We start from the raw sequence: 17,025 nt of genomic DNA, 5'->3' as shown, positions 1-17,025 counted from the left end.
CTAAAAGACGGAGACTGACATTTTCTGAGATCATGTTTAAATGTTGAAAGTGACCTTTTAAATAATTCCAGGTTAATATCTGGTATCTTTTCTTTTAAAGGCAGGAGGAATTCAGTGATTGGGCCATTATTTAAGATTTCATTTATTATACTTTGTAGAGGTGTTGAGTTGATCATATCAGTTTATTGAGGTGGAATATTTACATTTTCAAATGAATATCTCTTCTCTTAAACCCAGATATCCTGGCTACTCACTATTTATCAACACAGAACAGAGCATATTAGCTGAGAAATTCTGGAAAAAAAAGAGCTTTAAAAATGGCAATGTTCTTAATTTTAAGTATGTATGCACTTTAAAATAGGGCATTCTTGTAACTGGGTATATGTTTTAATTCTTTATATAAAGTCTGGCTAAGCCAGGTTGCATGAATTATATTTTTTTAGTACACTGTAAATACACATTGTCACATTTGGAACTGGTTATGTAAAATATTATATCTTTTCAATCTTCTCAGAGAGGATTACAGCATGGGGACAGGTAAAGTAGTGCTTATTATGCATTTGCTAAACTCTCATAGCAACAACCTCTTTCCTAGTCCAACAAGAAAAAGTTAGGCAAAGAACAAAATTTATATTACCAATGAACTGATGAGAAGATTTAGAACTCATAATAACTTTGAGAGGAAACACTCACTATGGTATTGTAGAATATATTAATTGTTATTAGATATTCATAAGTAAGGTGTCAGAACTGGGATTTAGTTTGTTTTCCACAAAGTATTGGAAAAGCACTAGGAGGAGAGAGAAGGGAGATATAGGTTTTGCATTACATTTCCTTAAGAATTATAAGAAATTGTCTCTGACTCAGCAGTGACTATCTGATCATCAGAGTGCTGGTGGAAACACTGTGAACTTTTCACGTAGCTTTCTTTGCTTAAAAAAACAATCTCTGAAAATTATTTAAGGGTCCCATTTCCCTTACCTAAAAAAGGCAAGAGAGATATCCTAAGATATTCCTTTTGTCAGTTCAAAAGCTATAGCTCTCCCAGCAGTGCTTCTCATCCAAGAGTTTTAAGATATAAACTTGACGCAGAATAAAGGAATCCTCTTACAGATTATAATTTATAAGAAAAAAATCAGAATTAATTGAAATGGGAAAAAATCAATAGTGAGAAAACTGCAGAGTACATCAGATTCATGAATGCTCTGGAAATGGGCTAAAAAGTGCAATGACAGAGCCTTCTGAGAATCAGAAAGGAAAATCTAAATTTGATACTGGTGAAATTACTGTACAGTGAGAAATAAGGAACAGCCATTATCTGTTCCACATCCTTCGTTCTATTCCTCCTCAGCTTGTGAGGAAAATCTAAGGAAGATAAATAGCACATAAGACTTATACAACGCCAATCAATTTGATGCTAAGATAGTACATTAAGCTCATTGTTAATAAGAATTAGTGCACATTGAGGAAAGAAACTCATCACTCTACTTATTTGTGTGCAACTAGGGAGAAGCCCACCCCCTAATTATTTACATGCAATGAGTAGCTGTAAATTAACTGTTTTCATTAATAAAATGGATGATAGGGAGTTACTGCTAGTAGTTGTTTAAGAATTTCAGTTCGGTGTTTACTGGCAGAAAAATCATATATATATGTTAAAATATGTGCAGTTAAAATATGTACTGGAATATTTTATAATTTTTAAGTTTTTTCCATTTTAATCTATAGTCCATGCTATATGTGAGAAATGTGCAGAGAAAGAAACAGGAAAATGCAGAGTATCTGCTTAAAGAGAGAATAGAGAGCCAAGTAAACTAATCAGATTTCCAAACATGGTTATATGAGTGTAAAGAAGCAACAGTCTTCAGTGAAAATAAAAGTAGACATATAATAATATGTATATATATATAATAAAACCTAGAAGCAGTTCTTTCACAAATATGTAATTAATGAAGTTAAAAATAGAGAATAATGTAATCTAAACACCGAAAGATCAAGTTCTGCTAGATTATAATAATGAGTAGAGGGTCTAGATCATTAATGTAAATTTGAGTTCAAAAATATGTAATTTTGCCCCAGAATGCATGATATAACAATTTTTCAAAAACAAATCTGATTTCTTGATAATACAATATTAAAACAAAATTAAAAACCCTCTTTGCTGATAATTTAGGCTGTACCTGCAAGTAGAATAAGAAAGAGGCAAATTTAGGCAACATGAATATATAGTCTTGATACCTTATTTCTTTCTGTTTGGCTGTATGCAGCACCAAAATCTGGAGTTGTGATGAGGCTTTGAGAAGTCATTTTTATTCCTGATCTGAGTTCAACTCACTAACAATGTAAGTCCTTAGGACAGATAATACTTTTTCTTAAAATAAAGGCTTCATAATAATACTGTATAAAGGACAGCTGTGTTTTTTGTAATAAGTAATAAAAATCATTTAAGATATCCAGTAAATTCAACAGAAAATGTATGCTACTTTAAAAGGTGGATATTTTAAATTCTAAAAAGGCAAAACATAACTGCACAGACTCTGCATACTTTTGGGATTTTAGGTGGCATGTGTCCAAAAAGCTTACTTTGTAAATTTGTGTTGTAAGTGTTCATCCAAGTATCAGGCAATGAAGTCAGAAACTGAGCATGTAATAATTTTCTGTTCTGTACAAGTACAAAGCATGAGCCTTTCAAGGTCAAACAATTTTCAAAACTATAAGGACTCTATTCTTTTACACCACATGAGACTAAAATCTATTCAGTTTGTGGGTGGGTGGTGGAATGTGGCTGCTCTTACAACCTTCTGTGAAATGACTGTTTTCCAACCAAATTTTCATTGTACAGAGAGGTATTCCAGAAGTGCACAAAGGGGCCAAAAGTTCAACCATGCTAGTCTTAGCATGCACAAGTGCTAAACAAATTGGATTCTGGCCTTGAAAGTCAACAATTAAGTATTTAAAAAAATTTCAACAAGCACAAATAGATGTTTTCTTTGAGGTTAAAAATCAAGATTCTGATTTTTCATATTTCTTTTGTTCTGTTTTTTTTTTTTTTTTTTTTTTTTTTTTTAAATGGACTTTGCCAGTAACAGTGATACTGAGAACCAGCATAGTCAGTGAAGGAAAATGCCATACTGTCATGTACTTGAATCCTTGGAGTTCTGAAGCAGTCTTTTTTTGGTGTTTCCTGTCAGTAAGCTAGATTAGTTCTAATAATACCATAGCAAAGATCCACCAGAACACCTGATGAGCTCTTCTGTTTTGGTGGAAGATTGAGGGTAACTCAAAAAGAAAATTTCACTGTGTCATTTCCTATACTCACGATAATATCCTGTTACTGAACGGGTGTAGAAGAACAAGCCTCAAGTTATTTATGCAAAATATCCCTCTGTAATAGAGCTTGTTTTCTGTGTTTCAAATAATGCTCTGCTTAATGTATTCTGTGCAAGCTCTCCTAAGAGAGATACTTCTACTGTGTATATTAGAAAAGCTGGAGTGACAAAGAAAAGTAATTGACACGGAAACTGTTGGAAAAAGTAATGATAAATGAGATGAAATGCTGAGTTTGATTAATAGGAAGAGCCAGAATGAGATTGGGTTTGGTGGAACAAAAGGTAAGTGATGTCAAAGTAATATGGTGTATTAATGTCGAGCTTTTGTTTGAATTACAAGTGTGAAGGCAAGGCAGGCTGGTAAAAATCAGCTGCAATGAGGATGAAACAGACCTGTAGTGGTTTCACAAAGTTTGGTAGAGTAGTCCCCAGGGAAGGGTAGCAGACTTAAGTAGGATCTGTTACTGAGACTGTGAATAGAGGTAAGAGTGGAGTCCATTTACTACATGTAATATCTCCACAGGAATTAATTCTATTCAGTCTCTCTGCCTTGAGGTGACTGTGAAGACTACTGCTATGTGAGGAATGATAGGAGTCAAAACCACAGTTTGTGTAACAGTATTGCCAGAAGCATGACTGTAAATTATACAGGATAATAAGTGATCCCCAATTTGTTCACATTTTATGCTCAGATGATTTCCCATAGAAAAGAAAATGTCAGGCAAGACTTCAAAATTCGGTGTGCAGTCTGGGCTGCTAGGGCACTCTTGTGATGTTTTGTGCTTATTCCTGTATATCTTGATTCTTATCAGAGGTTTCTGCACTGGCAGGCTAAGTGAACTAAAAGCAAAGTAGAAAGGGGAAAAAATCTCCACTCATGCATGAAAGTGGCTCATCTCTGCCCCACAATGAAGGATTAAATAATATAGACTAGCAGACTGACTTGGGAGTATCTTGAGGTAATGGAGATCAGTTTGCTGTGTTGTCTGTTTAACATGATGGTTTCAACACAAATGCTGAATATCAATAATAAATATTGCATATCTCTAAAAGGTTCTGAAACCACTTATGTAATGTATATGTGTACATCCATTAGGAACCATACAAGGTACCTCTCATGCCATATGTATCTATAAATCTGTGAGTATGATTATTGTAAACTTTTAGGTTGTGAATAGTGCATCACAAGAGGCCGCATTTAAAATAATAAGTTGATGAACATGTGATTGATTATAAGTTTTTTTCTTTCATCTGAGAAAACTTATTGCATTTCTCACCATTGATTTTCTTTTATGTTCTGTCTTTTCTTTGACTTTTCCTGGTTGTTTCCTCAGTGACTCCCTCATATGAGATGGGAAAATTCTCAGTTCAGCACAATGGAATTGATACTGCTATCCCAAATACTACCATAATTTTTTCTCTTTGCTGTTGTGCCAGATGGATTGTCCTATATCTACTAAATTCATTCAAGTCCACAATTGGATTGTCAGTATTGTAAACCTTTCTTATACAGTTTATGCTAAAGTAATATTGCATCTCTGAACTTGTTCATTTTATTTTCACAGAAACAGACCTGTAAAGATGTTTATGTGGTGGTCCACTGTTTTACTTCTTGGATGCATTTTGCTGGGAGCAGAGGGGTGGCCAGTCAAGGAAGGATACAGCTTTAGGCCATATCAGCCCCTAGTAAGATTACGACACAAGGTATGGATTATTCTCTAATATTCTTCCTTTTCTTCCACAGTCAAGGGATAAACTACATTCTAGCCTTGTCTTTTTTGTGTTTATTGGAGTAATGTTCAGAAATTAACTTTTTCAAAGGGAATGAGATAAGATCTGTTTTAGCTTCAAAAACTAGAGATTAGTTATATCAACAGAAACTCAGAGGGGGAGCCAGGAGAGGCTCTCTCTTACAGCAACTGTCAGCATCTGCTTAAGGCAACGACTTGTCACAGTCCTCAGTGAATTCCAGTCCAAGCAGCATACAGGGAAACTGCCCACCAAAGAAGAGTGGTGTTGAAGTTAACTGATGAATAGAAGCTTGTTTGCAAGAGGTAGATGTTCCCAGGGCTTGCTGAATTTAGCAGTTTTGGACCAGGGCAAAGTGCAGATGTTTTTTGAGTTACACGGTTCCCGTATCCAGCTACTAAGTGCCATTCAAATTTTGCCCACCTGATGCTCCTTTGTCATGAATCCGGGACTCCCAAAACAGTTCTCAGCTGCCTTTCTACTGGTAGCTGAAAGGGAAACTTCTGTGGTTGTTCTTTAAAACAAGGGAAAAGGCTGTTATATTTCCATGGGCTGTCTAAAGTTAGGCTGGTTCTGATAAACTTAATTCTTTCTTGGCATGGTAGTCATGGGAGCAACATCTGAGGTACCTTAAGACCTACAGTCAGGCCAACAGAGATGTTGAAAAAAATTTCGCCCTTCTGAATTTTTGTGCTACAAGTAAAAGGTCTGAATTATAGCCAGAAATTCTAAATGTTAGTGTCTAATAATGTTTCAAGATACTGCTAGTTTTATTTCTCAGTACTTTTTTGTAAAGTATGAAAAATATTTCTTTTTGGTTCTCAGATTGATAAAAAGACCCAATATTATGTGATTTTATCTCAACATACAAAGAGGAACTGGTGGCTTGAGTTCTCAAACAAGTAAAATACTTGCCTATTAGCTAATTAATATATGCTAAGTAAATTAAATACAAAAAGTTTCTTGACAGATAGAAAGTAAAATCTTAAAATCATACAATTATGCTCCCTCTAGGTAATGTTCTCAGTCAGAGTAAGACTGAAACAGGCCACAGTCAAGGAAATAAATAACTGTATCAGCACACAGATTTTTATGCTGAGTATTATTTAAAACTTTGTCTCGTCACTTTATTTCCATTTGACAGCTGTAAGAAAACTAAAATAAAATAGCACAAGAAAAGTACTTTGAAGTCTGGAAGGAAAAGAGAGACTAGTAATGAAACCACGGAATAAATCATGTGATAGAGAAATCACATGTGCAAAAAGCCCCAGTAGAAAACCATGAAGACTGTGAAAGAAACGAAGGACAAAATATGGGGTATAATTAGCCTTATATGTTAGGTTAGATGGTCTCTGGTCTTAATGAATGTGGAACTATTCATGTGTTGCTATTTCTTAATTATGCTTTTAATATACTGATAACTCTCTATAATTCTTGGAATAGGCTGTCATAAACTTTTAAAGTTTAATATTGGGGGAAATCACACTTAGACATATGCAGATAACATACAAATAATTAAAACTTGATATAAAACTTTGTATTGAAAAATATGGTGGGTTTTTCCTTAGGCAATATGTCTAGATAAAAATTGGTTTAGTATAGTTCAGCTTTTGGTATTAGGGACATATGTTTCTATTAAAAAAACCCTAGAAATGTAAAACTTTTCTAAAGTCAATTTTTAAAACCAACTTTGGCACAGATAGGCATACTCAAAATGTAAATAATATGGTAAACTATCCGCTTCAATCAAACACTTAATAAATCAACTGCTTAGATTAAGTTATGCCGATAGAATTCTTACTGCAAACAGATGATAATGAATATATGCAGTTATATTTGCTTTGATCAGGCAATATGTATGCAAGTTTATGTGTGCAAAGATTAAAAAAAGAAAAAAGAAGATTAATCTCTCTTGCTCTAATAAAGGGGAATTTATCTGTCTTGAACAGTAGTCCAACCAGAGCAACTTTAAATGTCAACCTGCAGGGAAAAGCAATCCTGTTGGTACTTAGGTATTATCTTGAAATAATGATTGTGTTTGTGGTGGAAACAGGCATTCATATCATAAAGGTTGTATCGTTTTAAAAGGGATTATGAATGATTTCAGCTTCTCATGCATAGAAATTACAAGTAGGAATCTAGTCTGTATATATGATAATCTGAAAGCATAAGAACAGCTTTTCTATGGAAAAAAACTTTATAAATAGAAAAAAAATCTGCATAAGAAAACATAATTTTACTTTTAGCACTGGAACAGATTGCCTAGAGAGCTTGTTGAGTCTTTATCTTTGCAGATATTTAAAAGCTGTCCAGACAGGGTCTGGGACAGCCTGTTGTGGGTGACCATGCTTGAGCAGGGAGGTGTGACAGGGTGACCTCCAAAGGTCCTAATGTTCTTTGATTATGTGCTTCATAATAATTCACCATTAATTATAGTGATGTTCATTATCATGGCTGTTACAATGGTAATGAAGATCAAATGTTTGACTGCATTGTGCATATATGAAATATTCAAACCCATGAAGAGATGAGTTCTCTTGAACCAGAACTGAGAATGATTATTACAAAGCACTCCTCCAAGTTGTTTTCAGTCTCCTTCCCTTGTTTATCTGCCACGACTTACATTTACGTGGTTATGCTGAAAAGCACTAGGCTGTGTCTGAACAGCATGTGAATTTCTTGTTGAGCTGGGTAATCCTTGGTTCTTCATTTGTCAAAACACTGGAAAAGTTTGTCAGGTACTTTCCATTTGGGAGTCTTCTTGCATTGCTGCTGAAGTAATGTGAGCAATTTGTTAATACCTAGGTTCCCACCTGATATTGTTAGGAACTATTTTTAGCATCCTAATGAATTTTCTTCTTGTAATTTGCATGCCTCTGACAGAGACCAATGTTTATGCAATGTCATCAGTGAAAGAGTGTATGCTCTGAGATTTCCAGGTATAAACAGGCAGGTGGCAGCCAACAGAATGGCAACAGTTGGCTGCAGATTCTCTGTCAGACGCTAAGAAATATGGAATATAGCCTGTACATCCATATGTATACTCCAGAGCCTGCCAGCTCTGCATATCTAACTAACACATGCATGCACAACCCTCCTTGGCAAGCCAGGTGTTTCACATGGCTTAGGAGGGAATAATACTGGTGACAGTGCCTCCTTGTTAATGATGTCCTCATGGGTGGGGAGCAGTTCAGTTTTGGTCTCAGGGGACAGTCTGTGAAGATGTAACTCAGTCCTTGTCCCCTGGGCTCCTTTTACTTAGGCCCAGTGCTGAACTTGGAGGTTGGGACAATCAGGTTTCCCATAGTCAGAGCTAAGCCCTCACTGAGAGCAAGCCCTGCCCTGACAGCATGGGTGGGAGCAGAGAGACGGGAGAATCCAGGGAAGCCAGAGTTCAGCCTCAGCCTTGGCCTGTGCAGGATGCTGGATCAGAAAAGAGCTTCTGTTGTCAAGCTGAGCAGGAGTGTATGGAGGATACAGCAAAGGGGCTGTGCCAGCTTTCACTGGTTTCTGGTGACCTGTTGATTCAGGCTTCTTTCCAGCCTTGTTTTCATCTTGTTTTTACCAAAGGGCAAGGAGATAGTGACTCAGCTGTGCAATCCTCACTCTTGTCTGTGATATTTTTCCAGACTACAGTATTCATTTTAACCTCCTATAAAAAACCTTCCTCTCTTTCTTTTCCCTCTCTCCTTCCCTACTTACTGTTGCTATTTGCTGCTCTTTGTTTCATTTGTTCAACCCCAATTCATGTTAAATTAGGGCTCAGGGCTAGGTCAGGTTAGAGGGGTTTAGGTTACATTGGAATTAGATTTAGTTTAGAAGTGTTTAAGCAATAAGGACTTTGAACTAAAAAAAAAGCAAAAGAACAACATAAGCTTCTGTCCCATGTTATTAAAAGCAAATTTGAATGCATAAGCACAGAAAAAACCCATGTATGACTTTTAGGTTTTTGCCCAAAGTCTATAAAATGATCTCCCGCTACTAGGAGTACTGAAATGCCTGTAAAATATAGACAGCCTGAGTGTTCAATGATTTTATTATCATTTAGGGTGTCATGGCCAAGAAAGAAATGTGCAGAAAGTAGTATTCCGGGATTCAAAAATAGCCTGTGCTTTCCCTGTGTTGTCTGGTCTCCAAACAACCTGAGATTTATAGCTCATAATGTCTATCTGGAAAATCTGTTTGCTTGCAGGATCTGAGAAGTCATAAAATTTGATCCTGTAAAATCCCCTGTCCTAGAGAGAGAAGGGAAAAAAATCTATTGAAGATGAGCAGTGAATCCTGAGGACTAAGAACAGAGCTTTTGCTGTCATGTCACTGCTGTTCTCAGCTCTAAAGTAACATGAGAATTTTCTTCCTTCTGAGGCTTCATGAGCCCAGTATCTATGTCCTATGCAAATTCCAGGATTAGAAGAAGCAAGATTCAGTTTTACTTTTTTCCCCCCTTAATCACTTGTAAGTGTAGTCCAGAAGTCTTTTTTTGTTGTTGTTGTTTGGGTTTGGTTTAATTTTTATTTTATTTTCTTTTTTTGGGGAAGGGAGGAGATTCTGAAATCTAATCTGGTATTTCCTGTGGGCAATAGCATTAAAAAGGCATGGGTAATTTTTTTTTTTAAACCCATTGCAGTCACTGTTCCTTAATAAGCTAATATCAATGAAACATTTTATTTCTGCTGTCTCTCACTACCTGCTTAAGGCACTTTTTAAGTCTTAGAAAAGTTGCTTCTATAATCCTTCTTCCAACTAGTCAGTCACTGGGGAGTGTGGAGTGTCAAAATCTGGAATTAAGGCAAGGCTGATTCCTCCTTTCAAGATGCCTGCTGATACTTACTAGCAATGACTATCTATAAACTTGTAGTGAAACCATGAGGCCCAGTCAGGGAGCAAAGGTGCCTCTTAACTACTGGGCTGAACCTTTTGCTGTGTCTATCTTTTTTGTTCCTTTTACTGAACATCACCACTGTGCAAAAGATTATTCCCAACCAAATATTTTCAGGAGTGAGGAGATTCACATGTATTATCTACCTTTTGATTAGCATTGCTTTTTTTTTTTTTAATTTCACATGCCAGATTAGCAACAAAGAATGAAATATAACATGCTGGTATATGGAGGCAATGTAATTATCTTCTCCAGTCAGCTTGGCCTTCTCACATTGAATCCTAGGAGGAGGATTTCCAGTTACCCTCTGTATAGATAAGAAATGTTTTTTTACCTTTCTGGTATTTGGAAGTCAATGCAAACACAATCTGTATCAGCTATCATTTCAGATTCTTGATTAGCATGCTTTTTCATATTCTCTTATAATGGCAAATTGTAATCACAAACTGCAATTGCAGTAATAGCAAAACAGAGTCAGGAGAAATTTTTTTTTTTAATATATATACTACTTGAGGTGATTTGTTCCTGTTTAAATTTGTGCAGTTTGGATTTCTGAGATCATGAAACACACCAGATACTTGAAGTGTGTGTTTATGAAATCTGGCTCTTTCTCATAACTTCCTTGTTGCCTCTTTTTTTTTCAGTTCTTCAAGACTACTTTGTAATTTAATTCCATCTCTTTATTTTTTTTCTATTGGACAAATAGAATGCCTTTGTTTTATTCTTTTATAAATAGAATGCTTTGTTTTATTCTTTTCCATTGCTTGTTTTTCTCAATCATTTCCCCCATGGATTTAATACCTCTATTTATTGCCTAGAAGATGTAGACTTTTATTGTTTATATTAACCTTTATTATCTTGGTTTCTTAAAATGAAAGTGATATCCTGTAGCATAGACAATTCTTATAATATGACAAGTAATATTCAAAGGTCAATATAAAATTATATTAAGTAATAAATATGGTGTGTAACAGTTTCATTGGTATTTAGACAAACTGCACTGTACCCCAGATTTTTTTTTTTAAACTAAATAATAATCAACTTAGTTTGTATTTATTTTTCACCTCTTATGCTAGAAGTGAAAATTTTATTTTTCTTTATCTATTTAAATTCTGGTTTTAAATTAAAATAATTTTGTACTTTCAAGCATTGGTTTTTGTGTTGGATTAGCATGACCTGATTTTTGTAGCAGGGGGCTGCAGGAGTGGCTTCTGTGAGAAGCTGCCAGAGGCTTCCTTCATGTCTGACAGAGCCAGTGTCAGCTGGTTCCAGGATGGACTCACTGCTGACCAAGGCTGAGCCAACCAGAAGCTGTGCTAACCCCTGTGATAAGGTATTTAAGAAGGAAGGAAAGTTATTGTGCAGATATAACCGCACTAAGCCAAGAGCAGAATGAAAGTAAGTGAGAGGGGCAGCTCTGCAGACACCAATGTCTGTGCAGAAGGAGAGCGAGGAGGTGTTCCAGGTGCCCCAGCAGAGATTTTCCTGCAGCCGTGGTGAAAACCACGGTAAAGCAGCTGTGCCCCCCATGGAGGAGCACGGGATGCAGAGATGCACCTGCAGCCCATGAAGGAGACCCACACCACAGCTGGTGATGCCTGAAAGAAGGATCCAGGGACCTGCAGACCCATGGAGAGAGGAGAGCCCCTGCTGGAGCAGGTTTCCTGGTGGGACTTGTGACCCCGTGGGGAGCCTGTGTTGGAGCAGACTGTGCCTGAAGGACTGCACCCTGGGGAAGGAGTGACCCGTGTTACAACAGCAGCATTATGTGGGGAACTGTTGCAGAAGGGATGGATTCAGGTTGGAGAACTTCATGAAGGACTGTCTGCCAGGGGAGGAACCCCATGCTGGAGCAGGGGAAGGGGCTCTCTCCTTGAGCAATGGCAGGAGCAATGTGTGATGAGCTGACCAAACCCCTCACTCCCCATCTCCCTGCACTGCTGGGGCAGAACAGGTAGAACTCGGGAAGGAGTGGGGGGAAGGTGTTTTTAAGGTCTTATTTTGCTTCTCGTTATCCTGCTCCGATTTTGTTCACAATAAATTCAGTTAATATCCCTAATTCTAGTCTATTTTGCCTGTGCCAGTATTTGGTGAGTGATCTCTCCCAGTCCTTAACTCATGAACCTTTCATTATATTTTCTCCCTGCTGTCCACTTATGGAGAGGAGTGGTGGAACAGCTTTGGTGGGTGCTGCCATCCAGCCAGGATCAACTCACTACCTTTTTAAATATTAGTATACAGTGATGTATTCCCATCTGAGGAAGTGTAACACTGGTATACAGCAATAAAAGAAAGAATGAAAGCTCTTTCTTACATTGGGCTTTAGTATAAAATCAAATAACAATATTTGTGCACTATTAGACTCCTCTTAAATTCGCTAAGTATTAAGTTTTGCATCCATATTTCTTTTCAATGTCCATATTTTAAAACATCCTTAATACTTTTATTCCTATACATGTAGTAGAAAAACAAGGTCAGAATAAATTACCTCCTTTTAGGAGTGGCAAAATATATCACTATTTTTAACTACTTCTTCTACATTGCTTACTTTTTTCTAAGTTTTCAGTTGTCATTTTGAACGGTGATAGTTTTACTAAGTGTGTGATATGCACTGGGAGCAAAAATTGATATTTTTTAGATAAAACCATATTTAATTAAGTAGTACTATATATTTTTCTTTTTTTTTCTTTTACATTAGCCACTGTTCTGATTTTATGTTACGAAGATATCAGGTTAAACAACCCATCTGTACCTCCTGTGAACCATGGCTTTTGTAATCTTGGCAGTACAAATATTTGCCAACACAATAGCTAAGCAATTTCTTAGCATTTATTATCCTGATTTGTTTAAATTTTTTAATTTTATATCATTTCAAGGAGGCATAGTAAGAAGTATTGATCTGTGTTTATGTGTATTGGGTTTAGGCATATTTGATTTGGCTCTCTTCAGCAGCCTTTTCTTTTGAGAATTTTGTAACCAGAAAAGTCAGTGGCTTCATCCCCATTGTTTAATAAAGCAAAATAGCAGTAAGAAAGTCACTTAGCTCGTGAACTTACTGAAATAGGCTATTTACCTTAAATGCCTTCAGCTCTGGGTAAGGTGACTGCTAGATCACAGTAGTTGTTGTGACATGTTGCTTTTTCTCTTTTATAATTGCTGATGGGATCATATGAGTAGTCCAGCTCAGGGCATTGTATTTGTTCTTGATAACTGGTTCCATGGTATATCATACCAGACAAGGCACTACATCCATCAGAATATTCAAATCCCTTCAACCATGAGCTAAAGGAATGTGATGTCTTTCAGTTTCAGATTTTTTTTCCATTATTATTAAAACCCAAACAGCAGCATTAGTAACAACATCAAAAAGCCCCAGTCTCCTTTCAAAAAATGAGGCTAAAGGATAGGACACCAATTGAAAACCTTTAAGGTTTTGGTATCTGTGCTTAGGCCTGACGCAAAGAAAATGGAGACTTAATGACAGCCTAGTGAAAAGATGTCCAATTATATATTTTTTCTTAAAGTTATGCCTTGATACAACTACAGTTAAAGAACTATACTGTTAAGAACATGGAAGTTCAATGTCTAAAACATAATATTCAAAACAAAGCTCTCCCAAACTTTAGTAATACAAAAATGTTGCTATTTGACTTCATTAAAACTACTCACAGAATCATAGAATGGTTAAAGATCAGCTAGTTGCAACCCCACTGCCTTCTCTATGGGCTGAAAAACTCCAGGTCTCTCAGCCTGCCTTCACTGGGGAGGTGCTTCAGTCCTCTGAGCATCCTGCTTAATGTTCATTGTCAGTTCTATCAAACGACTTTGTGGAATTGAATTCCCCTGCCCAATGCATTCTAACAAAATAGTATTTGAAGTAATAAAACTCTAACAAGCTTATTCTGTGCCCCTTCTTCCAATGAAAACAAACCAAACAAAGATTATTTGAAATTTGTTTTATGTATTGATTATAACTCTGCTTATGTAACCTGGAATAAGCAGCCTATAATTCAAGTCTATTTTCTAGGGATAAGTAATGCTTATCACTCTCTTGAGGCATCAGTGGAATTTCTATTTCACTAATGTTTCATGAAAATGCCATTACTTTCTATTACTATTACCTGAGGATTATTGTCATACATCAATGCAAGTAAAAATCACTAATATTACATAGTCTTAATAGAATGTATTCAACTTGTTGGTATATGTGTCATTATTTGGTGTTACATAACTTGATGCTACAATTCTGAAATTAATAATAACTACTGTATTACTGATAATAACCTAATAAGCTGATCCCCAAAACAGTAAAGGACTAATCCCACCTGCAACAGATAGTTAGTGGTATTTTTAGAAAGGTCTGAGACACCATTGCATTGGTCAGTCTGACTTTCCATATAAAGCTCACCTATTTATTTCATTGTTTCTTCATTCCTACTCTAAGTGAGGCATGAGTAAAGCATGCCTTTCAAAGAACTCACTGAATCTTCAAATATTTGCTATACCTTCATATTTTCAAAAATTTCTTTTGGTGGTTTATAATTAGCAATTAGTAAAGAACAGAGATTACCATTTGGATATATCTGTCTTGTTTTGCCAGTGGCTGCTTCCTGGGAGCTACTCCATCATTAGGTGGAATAAATTCAAACTCATTGGTTTGGTGTGAGGAAATATTTTCAGGACATTATTCAAAGTTTATTATTCATAACAGAGTCTACTTTATTTTTGTTTACGTGTATCAGTTAAAGACTGGGAAGAAAAATAAATGTCTTTTTTTAATATATATATATATATATATATATATATATATATATATATATGAAGGAACTGTAATTAAAAATAAAATATCAATTAGATTAGAACTTCAGCTATTTATTAGATTGTTGTTTCAGCTCTCTGCAACCTGTTTTTTTTTAGCTAATTGTTCTCAACATGAATGGCAAGAGAAAAGAGCTAAAAGCTTTACAGTACATTGCCTACTGCACAGTAGAAAAGCTGTAATCAATTGTTAGTATATCTGCAGAGTATACAGCTGCACTTCGTAATTAATTTTGAAAAATATGTTGAAATTCACCAATCAAATACTGAGTTAATCCTGAGTTTTCTAAGATTCAGTAGAAGAAAATATGATCCTAATTTTACTTTCTAGTTTCCTAAATGTCACACAGTAGGTAATATGACATAACCTTTCATCAAAACTCTGGTTTAAATGAATGTATTCCTCAAACATAGAATTGAGCACATTACAAAAGGGCAGTTGCAATTGATTAATATTCATATCATGAACTTCTCTTTTGCTTTGCTACACTACCTTATTTTCTCTTTTAAGATGAATGGTAGAAACAACCTCTTTGTAACCTAACAATGTCTCAGTATACTGGTTTTAATCAATGCTGGTAGATAGACTACAATTTTACCCATAATTATGTCTTAATGCAGACTAAATATTACTTGAATTCCTGTTTTGTAAGAAGGTAATTGATGTTTATGCTCTCATGTCTATAATCCCTAATTGTCATTCTTCCTGTAGATTTTCTTCTATCTGTACAAAAATTTGCCAAGAGGAAAAATAAGATCTGAATGAGCCTCAGACAGACTGAATAATAAAAAGCAAAGTACATTATGTGGTTTTAGAAAATTACACTTAAAACCACCTCTGAAATTTAGAAAGAAAAATGAATTGAGATTTTAGGCAAATTGCTTCCATTAATGTCATTGGGAAGTGGCTAGGATCCATCTGTAGTAGTTTGCTTTTTCTTTCTTTATTTATCTTTTTTTTTTTTTTTTTTTTTTTTTTTTTTTTTTTTTTTTTTTTTTTTAAGTAGCATTATATTGTCAGGAAATATACTACTGTTCAGTAATTGTGAGTGTACCTGGAGCTTTAGGAACTCATACAAAGGGGAAGGTAATAGAATACCCATTAAATACTGTATCCTAGAATTTCCAGGAATAATTCACTATGCTAAAGTGTTGCTTCTTGGAGATCTCTTTCCCCCTTCTTTGCCTATTCAAATCTAAATTGGTCTCAGATAATTGCAAAATAAATATATATCCACTGAATATGATTCTGAGCTCTATGATATCAGTATATCCATCTGCAGCACCTCACTGACTGTCTTGGTGGGCTTGAAGAAAGTACATCTTATGCTGTCTATGGATGGGGAAGCAATACTACACTGAGTGTCTGAGCATATAAAGCTTAATGCGAAATATGCACAAATAGCAGTAATTACTTCTGTAAAGTCTTTATTCACGTAGCTCCTCCAACTTAGCTAAGGAGAGCTGTAGCCTGGATTTAGCTACATAAATTGGCTTGAAAAATCTTCGGTATAAAAGTGGTTTTGCTCATAGTAGTACATGTTTTAATGCAAAAGTATACACCACTTCTGCTGCTTAAACCATGCATTAAGCATCTTAATGCTTAAAGAATTATAAAAACAGCAACGCTGCACAGCAGTACAAAATTGGTAGAATGTTTTCCTATCATGTGCTGTGAAACTGCTTATAAATTTTGAATGTATTTGGTCTATCATCAAAGAACAAAGTATGAAGACATCATATTAAAGAAGGTATAGTTCCACTGTATTTCTGTGAGAGTGACCTGCCTGAAAGATCTGTGCAGAGTAACCTTCTGTGCATGTTCTGTTGGGGTTTTTTTCCCAGAGTTCAGCTCAGAACTGTGACCAGTTCTAGGCCAATTGATGATAATGAGGTATAGAAGGGTAACAGCAAATGGAAGAATTAATCCTTAAAGTCAGCATGTAGATTTTTTATTTTATTAGATTTTTTTTTATATTGTGGAAAAATTATATGATTTGGAAAACAGGACTTTCTCTGCTTCAGTAAAATGAAGGAATATATATTTGGCCTTTTACTACAGTTTCATTGGGCCTGTGGGATCATTAGGATTCCTCATGGACAGCGTATTACATTGGAATCAAAAAACCAAAAAAAACCCAATAAAAAACAAAAAAAAACCCCAACAACAACAAAAAAGATAATTTTGCAGTGCTACTAAACCCCAACGATTTATTGAAATAGGAATCCTTGAAATTAAAACCCTAAACT

General features: G+C 35.5%; 1 protein-coding gene across 3 annotated transcripts in view; it reads left to right on the top strand.

Annotated features, from left to right (window-relative positions):
- The window catches only part of FSTL5 (follistatin like 5), a 377,325-nt gene that overhangs the window by 125,940 nt on the left and 234,360 nt on the right, over positions 1-17,025 (top strand). For all 3 annotated transcript variants that reach the window (XM_059470972.1, XM_059470973.1, XM_059470970.1), the window contains one exon: positions 4,895-5,033. In XM_059470972.1, the coding sequence (XP_059326955.1) occupies positions 4,911-5,033 (123 nt within the window). In that variant the 5' untranslated portion in view covers positions 4,895-4,910. The remainder of the gene's footprint in view (positions 1-4,894; positions 5,034-17,025) is intronic.

Source organism: Ammospiza nelsoni, chromosome 4, assembly GCF_027579445.1.
Source record: "Ammospiza nelsoni isolate bAmmNel1 chromosome 4, bAmmNel1.pri, whole genome shotgun sequence".
NCBI lineage: Eukaryota > Metazoa > Chordata > Aves > Passeriformes > Passerellidae > Ammospiza > Ammospiza nelsoni.
This window is presented reverse-complemented; position numbering and strand designations above follow the sequence as displayed.